The 21,702-nt window shown below is 35.8% G+C and overlaps 1 protein-coding gene across 1 annotated transcript in view; it reads right to left on the reverse strand.

Moving 5' to 3' along the window:
• Positions 1 to 17,423: 17,423 nt before the first annotated feature.
• The window catches only part of LOC149529606 (uncharacterized), a 30,965-nt gene continuing 26,686 nt past the window's right edge, over positions 17,424 to 21,702 (reverse strand). Inside the window, exon 6 of the mRNA XM_089808166.1 lies at positions 17,424 to 17,441. Coding sequence (XP_089664292.1) covers positions 17,424 to 17,441 — 18 coding nt within the window. The remainder of the gene's footprint in view (positions 17,442 to 21,702) is intronic.

Here is a 21,702-nt window from a genome sequence, read left to right on the forward strand (position 1 = left end):
TTAGTAGTGCAATTACAATAGGCCACTTGCCAATTTTAGCCTTCGTGGACTTCTGATTTTGCTTGTTACAACTTCTTAATGGAGTACAAATTTGAAACTTTACAATGTGCTACAATTCTGAAGTATTATAAAGAAAAGAAAGGCCCTATTGTTGAAAGTGATAATTTTGTCCACACAACACTGCAATATGATACCAGATCTAGAAATAAGAAAAAAAAATATGCACTTTCAAAAAAAATATAACCTATTTTCGACTTCATATGTGCCTGTACGGAGCTTTTGAAGTTGCAAAATGTAGGATTATCTAGGTATAGTCGGCAAAAAATTGCAATTTTTGAACAATTCATGCACCAAAACCAAAAAATAGCTACACCACTAAAAAATTTGGAAAATTCTACCCAATTTCAAAAAAAATTGCACCTGATTTGGAGCATGGATGTGTGAGTGATGGCCTCTCAAAGTTGGACTACAAAAACCAAAATCAATCTGGAGAGGGGCTGCATCAATGAATCATGGGGTTAAATTTGACAGTCATATGGTCGTCATAGCAGTTGTAATTTGCCTTGTTTTGACATCCAAATGGGCGTCAATTTTAAGGTTTTGAAATTGATGATGTTAGCAAATATTCAACTAGCAATTATGTCAGTGTGACGTCATGATGATGTCATCATGTACAAAAATGTACAAACATCCTCATGGTCGATGACATGTCACCACATATGTGCTGACTGGGATAGGTAAAAGTCAATGTGACACTATTGACTGGTCATTCTAGTCACTGTTGACTGGGATGATGATGCAGGGCTAATTATGTAGGTAAGTACTACTGATGGGGTAGATACTGCTCTATGGCAGTTGGCCACGTGTCCTGCGTAAAGGCTTTACGCGTGAACGGCTTGAATCATGCCGCATGTCCCTGGGTGCAGACTGTCGATGGATGTCATGAAATTAATGTTGTTGCCATCTATTTTCCTCTCACGATGTCAGATTTCACTGTGTTGCCAAAATTTTGTGGATTAATCCCACATGGATGGGATCAACGATGGGAGTACTAGATAAATAGAATAGGCCGCAAGATCCGTAATACAAAGGCACCCGTCTATATGGAAGCTCAATCAGTGTGGGCTTTGACTTTGCCAAAAAGTGGTGTCATGAAAAATGTTTGTGCGCAGGTTTGTTGATGTGGTCGTTATTTATCAGGCACAGCCCCTAGATTTTATGAGGCCAAAAATATGCACAGACCTAATTGATAATAAAACCTATGAATTAAATATTAAAATCTACCAAAATAACAGAGCTGAGCTAGGGTGTCATTGCCCGGTTTGGCCAAAAAAATTTCTCTGTCCTGATTATATAAAAAAATTCAAAAATACTCAGATCGAAAAATAAATGCAGAGATGAAATAATGTTCAGATCTAAAAAATTGATTAAATAGATCCGAAAAAGATCATACCCGAATTGCAAATCGAGGCCTTCGAGGTCTGATTTGCAAAAAAAATTTGCCTCATGATCAACTTTCACCCAATATAGGAAAATTTATAGTCAATCTTCACCGAATTGATGCTCTAGATGCAACGGTGACGTCAGATCTAGCTCTAGATGCTCCCAATTTTTGCAGATCCTTTGGATTTGTGTTAAGGTGCTGAAGCATGAACGGTCTCGAATGGCTACATTATGAGAATCCTTCTTGGATCTGATATCATGTAAGAATTTGGCTTAGGCCAGAATTCACCCAAGAACTAAAGAACTCAACACAAGCACACAATAGACCAAAATAGACAGAGTATGATCAAAATGACGATATTCATTCAATAACTAGATAAGAGTACACTAGGAGTGCCTGAATATAAAGGCCTTAGAAGAACTTCTAGAATGCATAGAAGTGAGCATCATGATATGTCATACAACCAGGCACATGTCCACCAGATATGGGTTATCCTCCATTAAGCACAAGATTAAGTGCGATGATGTGAGGATAAGCCTACAATGGTGTAGCACGCAAATCAGTGGTGTAGACAACATGTGCTAAATAAGGAGTGCAGATAACTATGTTGTCATCATGACAACTCAGTGAATGATGCATACTCCTGTGTTGTAGACACCATGTGCATAATTAGAGTTGCGTAACTCAATGAGAGTTCACAAACTCCTAAGTGTCTCACCTAAAATAATAATAATAATGCAAAATAATTAAATAATGCATTAACCTAAGTAAAACTTAAGTGTAATAAGTGAATACTTATTTGCATCAATAGTAGGGTTATTGAATTTATAAACCTATCCCATAACTCTAAATGCCCTAGGAATGAAGGATGACGAGTCAAACTTTAGTTTGTTCATTGGATAAGTATCTCAACTCCAACTTCCATTTTGCCTAGTTACATTATACACATATACAAATCCAAATGTGTAACCAAGGGGCACCCCTATCTATTCTAACAAAGGTTATATCTCCTATCCAGTAGTAATCCCCATAGAATAGTAGGGCAACAATTCCTATCAATAGTGTTTTAATATTTTTTCATTATCCAAGAAGATAAGCATATGAGCAAGTTGCACTAAAGGAATCACCCTAAAACATCTTCACCAGTAGAGGCAAAGGTTGTTGTTCCCCCTAGCCCTATTGATCTACTCAAAAACCTCTACTCAGTCAACTAGAAAGGCCTGCAAGGAAGCAAAGGTGTGTGGAATTGCTTCCTATGCTAATCTTGAGAGGATGATTATGAAACTTATGCTAACTATTAGAGAGATTTCAATGGACAAATAAACATGCATAAATGAAATATCACAAACATAACACAATAATTATTGTGGGGAAACCCTTCTGGGAGAAGAATCCCACCCTCCAAAACCTACACAATTTATTATAAAATCAAGCAGATTATAATACACTTGCAATGCAAGTTCTTACAGGAGTGCATCACCACAACTTGAACTCAAAGAAAGTCCTTCTAGCACCTAGTCTTGCAAACTGAACCTGATGATCCAAAAATCTCCCTAAGCCCTCCTTTAATAGTGATTTACAACTTGGAAACCATTGTGGTTTCACAAAACCATGGCAAACCGACCATGCCACATGTTACCCACTTGTCATTTGTAACTCCAAGATGGGAAAACAACTAGGTTAAAAAAGCATTTTTGTCCATAATTTTTTCCTATAGTTTAGACCCCCATAAAAGTCATATAATGAGTTGTTTATACTCTAAAAATGACCCTCCTATTTTCTATTAGGGACAAGGCACATTTTTAACAACTCATACACCTTTTTCCAACACATAAACATGTGCAGAACTACCACAAACAACTTCTAAAATTTTCCAAAAAAAACTTGCAAGTTTGAGACATAATTCTCAACATTCTCTCACTTGTCGAACACCTTGCAAGAGTTAGGGGATCCAAAGTGTCGTGGACTTAATTGTTAGGGGTTGAGAGGCCCATAGACTCTAAACACTATCTAAACTTATTTGTGCTCACATGCTTAGTTAATGCATCAAAAACATACTCCAAAGTTTCTACCTTCTCACAAAATGATATTGTACATCAATGTGCTTGGTCCTGGCATGAAATGTCGGGTTCTTTGCTAGGCAGATTGCACTCTGACTATCACTGCACCCTATTTGAACTCTATATCTAAACACAATCTCTTTAGCCAGATGACTTTCTTGTAGGCATGAGTAGCTTCCATATACTTTGTGTTTGTAGTGGACAAAGCGACCACAGCTTGTTGCTTGCTCATCCAACTAATTGCACCATTAAATGATGTAAGCACATTGCAATGGTGGATCTTCTTCTATCAATATCACTAGCTCAGTTTGAATCCACACAAACTTGAATATCCAAGGAATGCTCATTTCTTGTTCCATGGAAACATATAGAGTACTCTGAGGTACCTTGCAAGTATCTATAAACTCTTTTTACTACATCCCAATGTACTCTTCTTGGATTAGACATGTAATAAGATAGTACTCCCACTACTTGGGGAATGTTTGGTCTTGTACAAATCATAGCATACATCAAACTTCCAACAACACTCTAATACGATACTTGACTCATCTCTTCCATCTCCAATGGGGATGTAGGACATTATGAGCTAGAAAAATTTGTTCCTATAGTAACAAGAACACTCAATGGTCTAGAATTTTGTATATTGAATCTTCTTAGAATAGTACCAACATACTCACTTTGACCTAGCTAAATATTTTTGTTTTTCCTATCTCTTATAATCTCCATTCCCAAAATGTGCCTTGTTGCACCAAGATCTTTCATTTCAAACTTTGTTGAGAAAATATTTGAATTTTACAATCAAACCTTTTTCTTTGCCAATAAAAAACATGTCATTAACATATAAGGCAATAACTAGAAAATAATCACCATCAGACTTGTAATATATACAATGATCAAATTTAGATCGCACAAATCCTAAACTCAATACACATGTATCAAACTTTTGGTACCACATCCTAAGACTTTGTTTTAAATCATACAAGGATTTCTTCAATTTACAAACCAAATGACTTTTACCTTTCAACACAAAGTGCTCTGGCTATGTCATATAAATTTCTTCCTTTGAATCTCCATGAAGGAAAGTTGTCTTCACATCCATTTGCTCAACTTCTGGAACATAAGCTGCTATAATAGAAAGTAAAAATTGAATGGATGTCATTTTTTCTACAAGAGAAAAAACTTCACCATAATCAATTCCTACAACCTGGGAGTAACCTTTTCGAACAAACGTGCTTTATACTTCTCAATGCTTCCATCTAAACCCATCTTCCTTTTGAACACCCATTTATAACCAATAGGCTTCCATCCTTCAGGCAATGGTACAAGGTCCCATGTGTCATTCCGCTTAAGAGTTGTCACCTCTTCTTTAATGGCTATTTTCCAAGACTCTGAATCATTCATACCAAGTGCCTCTTCTACAGATCTTGATTCATCAATATTGGCATTTAAAGAAAATATACACCTCCAATCATCAAGAGAATATCCATACCTTTCTAGTGCTTTAATCCTCTATCTACTGGACCTTTGAACAAGATCTAGTTCAGGTTTAGGTTCATGATCAAGTTCTCCCTCTTCCTTTGATGATTCAAAACTTATAGAGCTCTCTTCAACATCTTGTCTTTCTAAGGGCCTTGATTCAAATTTCTTAGGTGTAGCAAGAAGTTGAATCACACATTTCTTTTCTTCTATCTGTTCTGGTTGCACTGTAACATAATAATGCTTAGTTTCTCTAAAGATAATACATTTGGAATAAAATACCTTTTGTGAAACAAGATCCCAAAGCTTGTATCCCTTCATAGTATAACTATATTCGATGAAGATACATTTAACAACTTTGTTGTCCAATTTTGTCTACTTCTCCTTTGGCACATGAGCATATGCCTCACAACCAAAAACTCTTAGATGTTAAAGCGAAGGCTTGTGGCCCAACCATGCTTCCATTGGTGTCTTATCAACAAGAGCTGATGTAGGAGACCTATGTATCAAGTAGCAAGCAGTGGCTACAACTACATCCCATAAATTGTGTTCCAATCTAGCTCCACTCAACATACTCCTAGCCTTCTCCATCAAGGTCCTATTCATTCTTTCTGCAACTCCATTCTGCTATAGAGAATACATAGTCATCTTCTCTCTTTTAATACCACAATCTTTACAAAATGTGTCAAAATCATTAGAAAAATATTCATCACCATTATCAGTTCTCAAACACTTTATCTTCTTTCCAATCTGCAACTCAACCATTGCATTAAATTCTTTGAAATGACTAGAAACTTCAGCTTTTCTTGTAAGGAAATAAACCCATGTTCTTCTACTGAAATCCTGAATGAAAGAAAAATAATAAATTGATCTACCAATAGAAGGAACATCAACTAGACCAAATACATCAGAATGGATTAGATCCAAAATAAATGAGGACTTATAAGAACTTGAGTACAATGGAATGTGGTTTTGTTTGTACCATAGATACAATGCTCACAAAAATCAAACTCAATATTGTAGTCATTCAACTCATCAACAAGGTTTTTATTTTTAAAGGTTCATAGACCCTTCTCACTTGTGGCCAAGTCTTTGGTGTCATAACATAGTCTTCTATGTAGGAAACTTTGATTTAGTAGATAGAGTACCCTTGGGTGCCTAGAAACCATGACCATTTGTTGAAAGAGAAACCCTCTCATTCTCCAAAAAAGTAGTCCTTTTCACAATCTTATCAGAAGTACTGTTGCACTCAACTATACATGCATCAAGCTAGTACAATGTATCCAATCTGCTTCCTCTTGCTATTACCATAGCACCTCTTACCATTTTCACACTTGCTTTAGAAAACTATACATGCACACCCACATCTATTAGTTTGCTAACAAATAATAAATTTTTTGCTAGTCCCAAGATATGCAAGACACCATCAAATCTTCTAATTCTATGATCATACAATTTCACATGAATACTTCCACGACCAAAATATCAATATTTGAGTTATCACACAAATACACCTTACCACCATCAAACTTTTCATACTTACTGAACCAGTCTCTATTAGGATTCATGCGGAAAGATGCACCTAAGTCTATCAACCATGCATTTTCACCTGCATGAGTTACCAAGGCTGCGATGAAAGCATCTCCATCTTTCTTCTTGAACTCAGATTCAAAATCTTGTTTCTTCTTCTTCTTCTTCTTCTTCTTCTTCTTCTTCTCCTCTTTGCAGTCCTTTGGAGAGTGTCTAGGTTTGCCACAGTTCTAGCAGATTGCCCTAGACTTACCAGGAGATGTTGATCTCCCCATATTCTTGGACTTAGAACAATTGTGCTTCTTTTCATTCTTGCCTATTTATTTTGGTCTTCCTCGAACACTCAAAGTCTCTTTGGCATTTAGAGAGAATTTCCTTCTCATCTCTCTAGGAAGTAAAGAACCAACAACATACTCCATCTTCAAGACAACTAAAGTGATCCCTATGGCCATGACAAGGTTGTCCCATGAATCTAGCAATGAACATAGCAAGATTTGGCACCTTTGTTCTTCATCCATTGACACCCCAATGTAGGTCAACTAAGTCACCAACATATTAAAACTTTCAAGATGCTCATAAATTCGTCCACCTTCTTCCATTCTCAAATAATAAAACTTCTTTCTCAAGAAATTCTTATTCTCAAGTGATTTCGCTTGATAGATATCACTTAGCTTCTTCCAAAGCTTCTTCATAGTAGGTTCTTCATGGACATTTATTAGAATTGAGTCTGCAAGACACAATCTGATGAGACCTTTAGCTTTTATGTCTATCACATCATATTGAGTAGCTAAAGTTGGATGTGCGAGCCTCTTCTTATTATCATCAATTGCACCCCATAGACCCTTATCAATCAATAGATCTTCCATCTTCAGCTTCCACATCTCAAAGTTTGTGCCAAAAAACTTCTCTAGATCAATCTTCCCCAATATGCTTCTCATCTTTGCAATCCTACAGCACAGAAATGAAAACCTTTGCACAAGCTCCCACTCAAACCTTGATTAGCTCAAAAACCATGTACCAAACAAATAGAACCAAAACTGGCCATGCTCTAATACCACTTGTAAGGAAGCAAAGGTGCATGGAATCACTTCCTAAGCTAATCTTGAGAGGACAATTATGTAACTTCTGCTAACTATTACAAAGATCTCAATGAACAAATAAACATGCATAAATGCAATATCACAATAAACACATAACACAATAATTATTGTGATGAAACCCTTCTAGGAGAAAAACCCCACCCTCCAAAACTCACACAATCTATTATAAAATCAAGAAGATTGCAATACAATTGCAATGCGAGTTCTTATAAGAGCTCATCACCACAACTCAAACTCAGAGAGACTCCTTCTAGCACCCAGTCTTGCAAATTAAACTCAATGATCCAAAAACCTCCCCAAGCCCTCCTTTTATAGTGATTTACATCTTGGAAACCATTTGTGGTTTTACAAAACCATGGAAAAACTAACCATTTCCACATGTTACCCACTTGTCATTTGTAACTCCAAGATGGAAAAACAACCAAGTTAAAATAGCATTTTAATCCATAATTTTGTCCTCTAGTTTAGACCCCCATGAAAGTCAAACAATGAGTTGTTTATACTCTAAAAATGACACTCCTATATTCTAGTAGGGATGAGGAATATTTTTAACAACTCATACACCTTTTTCTGACACATAAACATGTGGAGAATTACCACAAACAAATTCTAGAATTTTTTGGAAAAAGCTTGCAAGGTTGAGACACAATTATCAACAAGGCCCTGGGGACAAAGCTTTGAGAGGGTATTGGTGCACCATGAAAAGGGTAAAGAGTAGCCATAGAATTTATAGGGTAGGAGAAACATTACACCACATGAAGGAGATGATTAGCTACATAGGATCAATCTGAACCAAACCATCATAGTCAACATTATTCAAACACCTTAGTTAATCTGAACTAGAAATGCATGCCTTAGTAACTAAGATTCCCTCCCTACAATAATCGAGTCTCCTGGATAAGAAGCAAGAACATAGGTGGCCAGAGAATTTTACTTAGTACCACATTCAATAGTTTAAGCACCAACAATAGTGGGTGCATGCAGAGGAAGGAATGCATGTGCACTTGGGTGGGGCTAGATCAAGATATACAAAGAAAGTTCCATATAGTTGTAGGGGGTGCTTAGAAACTGGCCCAAGGAAACCTATCTACTACTCGAGTTGGTTGATTTGGTCTAAATGTCATGCTGAGGCACTTTTTTCCACCGCATAGGGAGGTTCATGGATTCTCAAGTATTTCATGGTAAAATTAGATTCTCCAAGAGAAATTTTGATCAACCGTTGGTAAACTCTACTGATTGTCAACTCAGTGCCCATCATTATCTATGGAAAAGATAGAACTTCTCTATCTAGAACAATTGAATTAGAATTAGTGAACCCCTTGAGAATGATAGAGCAGAGTTATCTATTATGGAAAAATTTGGTATTTCTATTTCCTTCCTTTAATCAAGTTTCTCTAGATTTATGTTTCCAGAAGATTTTTTCTTTTGCTAGAATATCCTCTAATCTCAATCTAGGGTCTTTTTCCTTGAGATATAAACATTCATCCATACCTCACTACATAACTTCTAAATTAAACTTGGCTAAGCTTGATTCAATCTCAGCCTTGATAGAGAAGATGTTTCCAAATTTAGTTTTATTCCATTCGATAAGGTTTTGCTTAATAATTTTGAGCTTTTGAACCACCTTATACTTTTTTGACCCAAATACCTCTAAGTCAACCCACCACTCTTCAAGTAATTTAAGCAATGATTCATCCTTGAACTACATTGATTCAAATTTAAATGGGTTTCTAGCAAGGGTACAACCTGAGTCAAAAGTTAACAAAATTGGGTAATGATCTAACCTAGAGAAAGGGAGAATTTTAGATTTTAGATGAGATACATTAATGAGAATATTTCCTAATATGAAAAACCTGTCTAATTTCTTTGTTATTTGATTGAAGCCCTATCTTCTATTATTCCATGTAAAAGAGTTATCCTTAGATTTTATTTCCAATAGGGTAGATTGGGTAATCTAGTTCTTTATATCCATTGATGTTTGTGATAATTTTACTAATCCACCTCTTTTTCTTGAGGAAGAAGATATTGTGTTGAAGTCCCTTCCCAATATACAAAGGGTTTGCAAGGTTTGCATATAATTGCCTATTTCTGACCAAAGTTTTCTTTTGTCCCCTGTTGAAGTAGGCCCATAGATATTTATTAAATTGTATTGAAGATTGGAGTTAAAAGACTTAATTTGAGCAAATATCCAATTTCTCTCAGATATTAGGGGAGTAGTGTTAAGAAAGTGAGGGTTCTAGATGATAGCTTAACCCATAGAGGCCCTAGTGGATGGGCTATCAAAGATATTTCTAAAACCTAGCCTTTTTTGGAAAAGCATTTAATTCCTCCTGATTCGTTTTAGTTTCTTGAATTATCATAATGTCTGATTTATATTGACTAAGACAACTTTAGCAAGCATTTTTTGTTAGGGGTGTTGAGGCCTTGAACATTCCATGTAATGACTTTCATTTTGCCTTAGGAGGCAACTTCCCCTTTCCCTACATCAAACATATTAGTTAATTTAGTTTGCCCTTCAACCTCTGCGTCCTTAGTTCTCAACTCATTTAAAGATTTTATACCCCACTTTTTAGGAATCTTTGCCAAGTTTGGGGAGGATAGAGGTTCATAAGATAATCCCTGATCTCTTAGATTATCTGATTCCTCCATCATTATCAAATCATTTCTGAGGTCTTCATGATTGTATCCTTCTCCCCCAAGAAATAGGAGTTTTTCAATTAATTTTTCTTTTTTGATAGTAAGACCATGTTTAACAAAATCCTTAGTAAATATCTTTATAAGACCTTCCTTTAGGTTCTCGCAAAGAGCCTCTTTTTCTTCCTCACCCATCTCATGGCTAGAGGATCTATTACTATTTCGAGATATAGGATCCCCTTCAAGAAAGGGTGATTGAGAGGATGTTATAAAGAGAACATAAATCTCCTCTTTATTAAGAATTTGGGACGGGGGAGGGATGGCCAAAATATTACGTACAAATCCTTCCTTAATAGCTTAAGTATGATCAAGATTATGAGGCAAATTATTAGTTATCATACATGACCCTAGGTTGACACAAGTTGAAGAGGGAGGAGTCATGGGGCCACTTCCACAAACCCCTGATCCTCGACAATTTCCTCATCCTTAGGAATAGGATCAAGAGTGAAGCCCTGAACACCCTCAACAAGAGGGGATGCCCTATCTAAAATAATAAATCCTCCACCCATAGGATTAAAGGAAATGTTAAGATTAGGGTTGGATTCTCGGATCCCCGATGAGTCCAACTTTTTTGAATCTTTACTTTTATTGCATTTCTTACATAAGGGTGGTTGCCATATGATTGTATCAGATATTCTGCCCTTATAAATATCCACTTCCAAGAAATACAAAGAATTGTTTGTAATTAATCTAATTTTCTTAAAATGTATTCTTAATAATTTAGTTTCAATTAGTAGTTTAACGTTATTTGAGGAAACAAAATCATCTTCCAAGCCTCAATATGACCCTAGTGAATTTCCTATATGACAAAGAATATTGCCCTATAATAATTCTACTATGACATCTCTAAAAATAACTCATTTCAAGACTTTAACACTATTGAAATAATACAGATCAAAATTAGGTTCACATCTTATGAATTTTATAAGATAGCCTTTCAAAAATATTGGATCTCCATGCAACAATTTTTTCATTTAATCTAAAGAGGAACAATCTAGGAACAAAACATCATTTTTGAGAGAAGAAATTCCTACCCAGTCACCATAGGAGCTTTCAAGCCAATCCCACACTAGGGTTCTTGTTGGATCCTCGTTGTTACATTTGGCAAAAAGGTCACTTGTTTGACAATATTCCCATAACCCATTAGGATAGATATCATTGATAATTAGAGTTTGAGGATCATTGGTGAGCAAGATTTGTGAAACCCTAGGGGGATTAAAATGATTCCCTACCAATGTCACTTTGGTTTGAACAAATATCACCAAATATTTATTCTTGCTAGGGTTTCTTGGAACAAGAAGAGTCAAGAGGGAACCCTTATTTCTTTTGCCTAATGGAACAACATTAGCCCATAAAGCCTTACTAGAAGAACTAATGGGAAAAACCCACATTTGATCATTCCTAGTCCTGACAATAGGGTTAATATAATCATCAAAACAGGCATGTTACCTCTCAATTCTCCTTCTTTTAGTGTCATGATCCATTGGAGCAAAGTTTAAAATTTCAAAGAAAGAATTTAGGGCCGCTTTCCTTTTCATTCAAGTTAACGAATCACCCATCAATGCAACAAATGAAATCTGAGTTAGAATTGGCTCTGGTGGATGGGTATCAAAAATATCGCATTGGAAAGATGAAAAATAATTGTTTGGAGGAGCCGAAGGAGAAGCTCACCTTTTAGCTCCTAAGTGTTTGCTCACACATGTGTGAGAAACTCATGATCCAATAAAGCTTCCACTTCATTTACACCTCTTACATCTCTTACACCTTTATCCCCCCACTCCTTCCCCCAAGGTTACTCACACATGTATGAGCACACCTTGAGCCTCTCAACCATAAAGGCTCTTTTTGACTTTTGCATGGCTTGTCCTTTAGCCCATGTGTCTCCCTTGTGGCACCTATGTGGATGCCACATAGGTGGCACCTCCCCAAGACCTCTCTCAAACCTATAAATAGAGCCCTTGTCTCAAGCATTTATACATCTCCTCCATATGCATTGTTATCATGCTAGTATAGTTCTAGAGCTTTTTTAGAGATCTTATGCTTAGAACTAACGTTTGGTAGTTGTTTGCAATACTTAGATTTCTAGTTTTTGCATTAGTTTCATGGTAGTATGATGTTGTAGGTTTCTTTCTTCATTGCATTTCATTCACCTCCATATCCATGGAATCCTTTGAGGGCGGCTTACTCATAGCCATTGCTTGAAGTATTTCACACACATTCTTAGTATAGATTCATTTCATACTGGATTTTCATCAAGAGATTCAATAGTTGTGTTTGGGAGAGCACATCTACATCTCTCACACTTAAGCACACCAATAAGGCCTCTTATGGGTGCCCTTGTTGAGCTACTTTGAGGTTGTGTGAGGACTCTAATATGTTGGTTGCATAGTTGTTTAAAACTCAAGTAGAATTAGTAGTTTTTCAATCTTATTGTTATCTTGAATGCAAATGCTACTAATGTTTTCTTGTTTACACATGCTCCCAACAGATTAGGTTTTCACATATATAGTTCTGAGCACCGTATTTGGAATGTTTTCGCATATTTTCTATACTAACTATGACAGATTTGGTGAAACTTGTAGTGGCGATGACTTTGGTGGATTTTTCTTGAGCCCTCCACCACCTTTATATAGAGATGGTTGCTACTCTTCTACGTGCCTTTTCATGTTATTTTGTCACTTTCTATTCTTGTTACTTCCACTGCTAAGATTGGTGTTGTCATCGATATCTGATATATTGACCTTATCGATTACAATGGGTGGTTGAGAAACTTTGTGAAACAATCATACCTTTTTGCATCACAAGCTCCTTTCAAATCAAAGCATTCTAATTTTATAAAGAGGGTCTATAGTTAGTAGAGGATGTGAATGTTATTGTTGATATATGAAGAGTCTTCATGTGGCTACTGAGACAATGTGGACAACCACTGTAAATACAAGATTCACGTGGGATAGGCATTGACATGTATTGTCGGTTGATATTCATTTATATTGCATAAGAAAAATATATATTGCCAATCAAATATTCAAGAAAATTATATAGACCAATCTATACACGGGGAATATTGAAATGAAATTGTTCTTAGGTGTATGAATGGACTTCAACAAAATATGTCTCAATCTATGGATAAATAGAGTAAACAAAATAAAAACATTCTCCAAACATAAAGGGCAATCATGAACCATTTGGGAAGGTTGATCATAGATGGCTATATGGTACATGAATTCACGCAATTTCACAATCATTACCATAGAGATAGTAGCCTAGCATGAGCAAGACACATGTGTGAAAGACCAATCGCCAAGGATGAGGTAATAATGATTGAGAGTTAACAAGGAAGATTCTAGGGACAAAAGATTTAAAATGTTCACATAAGAAGTTAAGTCCTAACCCATAAAATGAAGGTAGGCTTTTGCTATTATTAAAAGTATCAAGTCTCACACACCCATTAAAGAGTAGAAGATCTGTCTGTAAGCATCAACCTTGACAAAAAGTTTCTTATTCAAGACAAATGAAATTGATCAAGTACATGGATCAAGCAAGAAATGGGATGCATTATTGTAAAAGTGTCTGAAGGTGGTCATGCATACAAAAGAAGGGATGAACTAAATGAACAAATAAAACTATTTATGAATCTTTATAAAAGATGTATTCAAAATCAAGGAATAAGAAACTCCAATATGGTAGACATAATCACATGGAAAAGTGGAAGATTGCATAATATAAAGAGAACATGTGAGTGGAAGATAACATAATATAAAAGTTTGTGAAGTAGTCCTTATCAATTTTAAATTAAAAGGGGATGCACCATTCTGGCATCATTCTTTTGTTGACATTCGGTCAAGTTTGTTATTAGTGACAACACTTATTCAGATTCTATATGGCTATTGAGCTCATTGAACAGTCTAAAATTTTTTCCATGTAATTCAGTAGCCATCGAGCACTATAGTTCCTATCAAGCATTCTAGTGGTTACCAAGGGAATTTAGTTAGTGTGAAGTGCAATAGTTCAAACCGAGCAAATTCAGTTAGTGTGAAGTCCAACAGTTCAACCCAAGCATTTTAGTGGTTACCAAGCTTTGCAGTTTCTACCGAGCTAGCAGTTCATGTAAAGTGAAGTCAGTGTTAACCAAGCTATATGATGATTAGTGTTTACTGAGTGTAGTCATGGTAAATGAGTAATTCAATTTATACCAAGTTATATAGTATCTACCGAGTCACCAGTGCAGACCAAGTTCAAAGACTACTCTGAGATGATTAGTATGGACCAATGTTCTACTTCTACCGAATGCATGACGATGTCAAGTAGTGACAGTGAACACCGAGTATCAGAACTTCACTAAGTCAGTCTTCAGAACCCAAGTATCTACATATGGGTTGACTTTGTAATATTGATGTTAACTTGTATATTGGTTGACTTTGTAATTATGTAAATTGGATTGATATATATATATATATATGCTATGTATTGTATCATATCCAAGTGTGGAATACTATGAATAGTATGAATGTGTGAAATTAATGTGAAAAGAGGCATGAGAATGTGAATCAGCAATAGACAAAGTGTATTGAAGGCCATATCTAAAAAGAAGCATCAGTGTCATATCTATCACATGAAGGTGATCAGTACTTCAAAAGAATCTCTACACTAATACATTTGGCATCGATTTGCAACAGCTAAGTGTCACAATTGCGACGGCCATGTGTCTCCACTACGATGGTAGTAGACGTCATTGTTTTTTAGTCGCAAATTATGACATCTATCCTTGGACATCGCAATTTCAATGCCTATCCATCGTAATTTCACCATTCTAACCTGGCACGGCTCCCATCGCAATGCATGCAAATCTTGTCACAATTCTGACGTCCTCTCCACACATTGCGATGGGGTGGAGTCGGCATTTGCCCATGAGTTCGCTCAGGTGAGAGCCTTTCCAGTTCTTATGTGGGTGTCGCACTTGCGACGGCCATGGAAAATTGTGACAGGGATGTGATGGTGCTAGCGGCGCGACAACACTGGTGTCAACACTGTCGGCTGTTGCAATGTTTCCAAATGTGTTGCAATTGCGACGCAAAGTCAGGAATTGCGACGATGTCACTATGCATGCGACGCACATTTCGTCGCAATGCATGGGCGGACGTCGCAATTGCGACGTCCACGGTTAGCAATATGGCGGGGCTGCTATGGCGGCGACGCCAACTGCTATCACCGCCACAGCGGCCCCACCACAAGCATGATGCATCATGGGGCATATGAATTCATATGCCCCCCAGGTGATAGAAAACATGCATTCTTTCCAAACGACAGCAATCTCTTTTAGTGTTGCAGGTGTAAACAAGATATCCCAACAGGTAGAAAATTTGTCAAATGTCAATTTCATTTCAGAAAGTCTAGAAAAGAACACAAGTTCTGGCCAGTCATGCAATAAATCTAGATCATCAGCAAATCATGGTACATCATGCTTGCGACAAGGCCGCTCGCATTGCCGCCATAGTGGCCCCGCCGCAAGCATGATGCATCATGATCTGCTAATGATCTGGATTTACTGCATGACTGGCTAGAACTTGTGTTCTTTTCTAGACTTTCTAAAATGAAATTGACATTTGACAAATTTTCTACCTGTTGGGATATCTTGTTTACACCTGCAACACTAAAAGAGATTGTTGTCGTTTGGAAAGAATGCATGTTTTCTGTCACCTGGGGGGCATATGAATCTTGTAAGTGGTTTTCCTTTGGATGTCCAATGTTCAATGATACCCTCTTCTTTAGTTTAGAGCCATTATACTGAGATTCAGACCCACCTACTGTTTGAATGCTAGTTTTCTTATCTCGTATATAGAATAGCATGTAAGCTTTCTAGGAAAGCACACTTTTCTCACTGACTGAATAGACCTAGAGTACAAAATGTCATAAGAATAACTTCAATCAGTCTAAGCAACTTTAGTATAATTAGTGTTACCATATAAAGAAAAGGTTCTACATAAAATTGTAGTTCTTTTGTGTATCCGGTTATACACAAATTATAATGAGCTTGCTCCACAAAATTAAACATGTCTTCACAACTGTAGCAAATGTATACCCGATTATCATCTAAAGCATGCCAAATGCCTGTGGATGAACGAATAAAGTAGAAATAATGACCAGAATGTGTGCTCCAGCCATCATGAACAAGAACACCATAAAGAGTGTTCTTAAAATTGCCCTCCTGTGATTGATCAATAGACAGAGAAACTAGAATATCATTCAAATGTGCAATATTTATTAAAAAACCAATAGATATTACAAAAACTATATTATTAGATTCCACTAAAAATGTGATCCACTGGCAAATAATATTGTAAGGGCTACTTACATGTGAACTGCTAACAAATGGTTTGAGATCCAATGTACAACCAAAGTCTACTTTTTTGTCAATTTTTCCTCCAGATCCAACTACACTGAAGTGCTTGAGATGAATTGCAAGAACATGTGGTGCTTTATCAATTTTGAGTTGTTCTAGAGCCTTCACTTTTACTTTGCATCGTTCACATTGATCTCTTTTCACACCCCCATCTAACTGCTCCTCTGCCATGTAATGGGATAATGCTTTCAACAAGGAATCTGCTTGAATGATCTCTAGGCTCAAATCTAAGAAAGGATCAAATTTATTTGAGCAATGAGAACATTGTGTGCACTTCACCTACAAGCCAGATTAAAGCAATTGTTAATGAATAAAATACTTTTCTAAGACTATAACCTAGAGTTCCCAACATAAAAATAATTTTGAAAGGTTTAAGTGACTCAAAAAAGCAGAAATAATGACCAGAATGTGTGCTCCTGCCATCATGAACAAGAACACCATAATCAATCATTTTCTAACATATTTTTACCCATTGTGTACCCATTGCACATCAATGTAGTATTGCTAGTTTTTTATTCATGTTATGCATATCAAAAGCATACAGTAAGGGTCACATCAAAGTTTTCATTGGTAAGGAGAAACCCAACAAATTACCCACCATATTACATGAGCCTAAGGAAAGCTTTATGCTTGACCAAAGGCAAGGCACTTGCAGCTAAAAGTCAGGATGATCGAACTGGAGTGAATAATAACTTTACAAAAAACACTTTGAGAACTTGTTAAGAAAATCTATCAACCTGCAATAAGATTGTATTAAAACTAGAATTATACAGATCCATATTATTAAAACTTAAAATACCTATCAATATTAGGTGTTCAAAAAAGCACATGCCAGACACCTCTTGGAATGTTCAGGGCCTCCATAACCTTTGCTACAATAAGAAAGAAATCCAAATAATATTAAATCTTTGTCGAAACTCCAATTCACAAGGATGTATAGTTATGTTCTAATAATCAAATACTAACAGTAAAAAACACAAAGCTGAAATGGATATGTCGCTAGTTTTTCTCCATTCATTCATAAAACAAGCTTGATACTAAAATGTAAGTGTTTTCTCTTTAAATTATATCATGCTGATCACAAATACTAATCACAGATTAGTTATCCAAAAGGGTGCAATAATAACAGAGGAGCCAAATACTAAAAGATGCAATGAAGAGTTGCAATTCTTCAAATGATATTAAAAAGGCATCAATAACCAGTCCAAGGACATTATTCAGACAGAAGATTACTTTATATTCTATACAGACATAAGTGGTAGTAATCCACTAGACATCAGAAAGCCAGATCCCATGAGTACAGTGATTAAGATCAGGAATAGTGACATATATATCACATAAGTAACAAGAGTTACATCAGAAATTGCAACAGTACAGATCACCCATCATTGGGTCATCACCATTACAAAGATATTATATCAAACAGAGATCAAATAAATATCCAACGTCTTTACAAACCAAACAGAATCAATCATATCACATTTCAATAAGGTAGATATCAGATACAGTGAATAACTTCAGACCAGTATGGTACATATCACTTTTACATTATGATAAATCTCTAACAGTGATTACTTGGTCTTGCAAATTGCTCTACAGAAATTCTAATGATACTTATTGCAGATCAGTAATCAACATTAGATCGTCAGGATCTATGACATTAGGTCATTTAGTTGACTGTCACTATACTTCCAACTTCAATATATATAATCCTTGTTTAGTCTTTGATATTGATTGGATTGGGAATTTTCACAAAGTCATTTCCATCATTATTGGAAGTGTTTTTGGTTATCAAATTTTGATTGAAGATATCAGAGCTACTTAAAAAGACATTTGCATATTGTTCATCTATATTCTTTACCAAAGATCAGTTGCATCTCTCTAGCAGTGAATTAAAGAATATATCAGAAGCATGGGTGATATTACTTGTACATAACATCAAGATACATGCACAATTGCATTGATATATCTACCCTGAAAAAATATTGTTATTAATACCTAACATTTATTTGTGGCAAAATAAAGAATTGAGTATAAGTAATAATAGAAAGAAGTTTATTGTGATTTAAAATATAAGGATTTAGTCGCAGACCCTTAGGAGTCATATAAGGGAACATCAAACATTAGCTCTAACCTCAAATAAGGGATTATTAACAAGCTAAAAGTTATCCTTGTTTTTGAAGTCAAATCTCTCTTCTTCCAAACTTTCCTTATCTGATTTCTCTGGACAACGTTTCAGGTCATAGGTCTCAGCTAGGTTTTCCACTTTATCATTTCTTACTTTGTCTTTTGGTTCCTTGAAGTGTTTTGTTCCTACACCTTGATTTTCTGTTTTTTATGTTTTCATGAACATCTATCAACTTATCATTTTTTCGCTTATATCAATCCAATGTCCTACGATATATAGTTGTTGATCTATTCTTGCTTACTATCTTGTTACCTCATCCTTAAAGGACTTCAATGCTATATGTTGAGATTTTTGACAAGGTAAATGTGAGTGAAGTTCTTGAAGCAATATTTGAATTACAATACTTAGTCTGAACAATCTCTCCTATTTAATTTTCTGCAATTTCTCTCTTTCTTGTGAAGCTATCGTCTTGGCATGCCTAGATATCATAGAGCTCTTTCAACATCTTCAGCACGATCCCTTAATTTCCCTAGTTCTTCGCTTGCCATAGTTTCATCAAAACATTTTCTCACCTACTTGTTCCTATCCTTCACTATCACATCTCTTTGTCTATCTTCCTTGAGGTGATTAGATTTGACACACAATGTATTTTTTGATTGACTGACATTAGAAATATTACTCTTCTCATGCACAAACACTAACATGCTAGTCAATGTCATGTACTTTTTAAAAGGTGAAGGATAATTTTGATCAACATCCTTATCTCCAAGCAGCTTCACATAATCTGAATGATGACCCCTAGATTCAATCCCTACTATGTCATCCTCAATGTATGGCGTTGAGATGCAGTAAGAACAATCTCATAATCATCATCAATCCATGTACTCATCTCATTTGTGACAAAAGGAGGACTCAAAATATTAACTGCTTCTATTAATTCCAAGTGTCAAAAACTATTTTCTCTCCTTGTATCTTGTTACCACTATCTTTGAGAGGGAAAGGTTCCTAAGAAAAGAGGAACATGGTGAAGCAATGGAAGATGTTTTGATCAAAAAGCATGATGCTTTGAAGCAAACAACTAATGAGAATGAGGTTGAAGAAAAGAACCTAGAAAAGGATGATATGAAGACAAATTTTCCATTTGAAGGACAAATAACAAATGAGCAGCAATCAAGTGTTGAAGAGCAAGGAGAACCTAACACCAAAAAGGTTCAAAAGGTTGTAGCAGAGGTAAAGAGAAAGGATGCTAATGAAGATAGAAAAAGATCAGGTCTTGAAGGGCTTGAGGGAAAGGAGATGATTGGAACAAAGATGAAAAGTACAAATGCTGATGTAAATAGCAAAGAAACAAGGCTTGGAGAAGCAGATATGATATTGATTGGTTCTATATGGTGTCCATTGAAAGTTGGACAAAGAAAATTCACAAAGACAATGATGACTGAATCGGATAGAACAACCACCAACTAGGAGTTGGTATACCAAGGCAAATGGCAAGGGTGTGAAGACATGTTGCAGACAATAGTAGAGGTCTCAAGGTGCAAAGAGAAGGATGAGAAGACAATGGAGATGAAGAGCCAAGGGAAGGCTAAACAAGGTGATTATATTCCAAGCATGGAGAAGTATGAAAATATGAGTTATTTTTGGTTAGTTATTCTAATTTTGTTGCAGGCATATGAGAATATGATGGAGATTCCTAGTGTGGGGAAGATAGCAATAATTGGGAAGAGTTATGTTCTAGAAGGAGCTTGTTATTGCTTCTTGTTTCTACCTATTGTTAGTATCTTATTGAGCTTCACTTTGTTTTGAGAATAGTTTAATATTCTCTACTAAACAGGGCCAACCACGTGAAGGTGGAAGCTCATTTGGCCCCACCGCCCTCCCCCTAACATCACTCTACATTCCCCGTTAACATCTAACGTTCATTCATTCTTTCAACCATTAATAAAATGTAACATTCAATCAATATCACATGATAACATTCATTAACACATTAGATTCGTTAACATGCAACATTCATCAATATTCTACATTAACACATAATTCATGAACATTCATTAGCACATAATTAAATTCATTGAGACATAAAATTCAGTCATTATCAATTAAGGTATGTAGATGACAATCATTTCTTTTTTTTCTTTCTATTTCTTTTTTCTATGTAAGCTCTAAGAGGAGCATCAGTGTCATCATCAATTCCCCCCTCATCAGTTGTTTTGTTCTCTGTTCTTGATGATCTCAAATTCCTATGCTATTGCAAAGGGGGGGTCCTCTGCAATAAAAAATAAAAGAGTTAAATTAAAAATAATTTATTATAATTGTTACAAGTATTTAATTATTTTAAATAACATAACTATGGCGCTCTTTACCTGATCTGACCACATCATTTTGTCTGGACTCAACGTCAACACGGTCATGAACATCGACCCCTCGATCCTCTACAGCTGCTATACAAAATGTTACTTTAATCCAAACACCAATTGCAATTACATATAAAAAATTTAATAGCAAATGTTTACCTCCACCACTGGGATGCACATCATGCGAACCTTCGGCATCCACAGATTGTGTAGAAGGATTGTCAGGCTGCATTCCAACATCCTACGCATTGTTATCATTGCTTGCTTAAAACAGATATACTCACTTTATATTGGAACTTAACATCAAATAGACTAATTGGTAAAGTATTCAATTTGAAATAAATTTCATTTAGCTTATTTACCTGTGGCTCAGATGCATCATTATTAGAACCTTCTACACTGATTTCAGCTCATAGCCGTTCAACCACGGCTCTATAGCCTTGTTGGAAGCCAATTCTCTTGTCCTCTTCTGTGAGGCATCTCTTGAACTCTGAGCCCTGCATTTTTGCATGG

Source organism: Cupressus sempervirens, chromosome 11, assembly GCF_028749045.1.
Source record: "Cupressus sempervirens isolate cs-2001-9-10 chromosome 11, ASM2874904v1, whole genome shotgun sequence".
Taxonomy (NCBI): domain Eukaryota; kingdom Viridiplantae; phylum Streptophyta; class Pinopsida; order Cupressales; family Cupressaceae; genus Cupressus; species Cupressus sempervirens.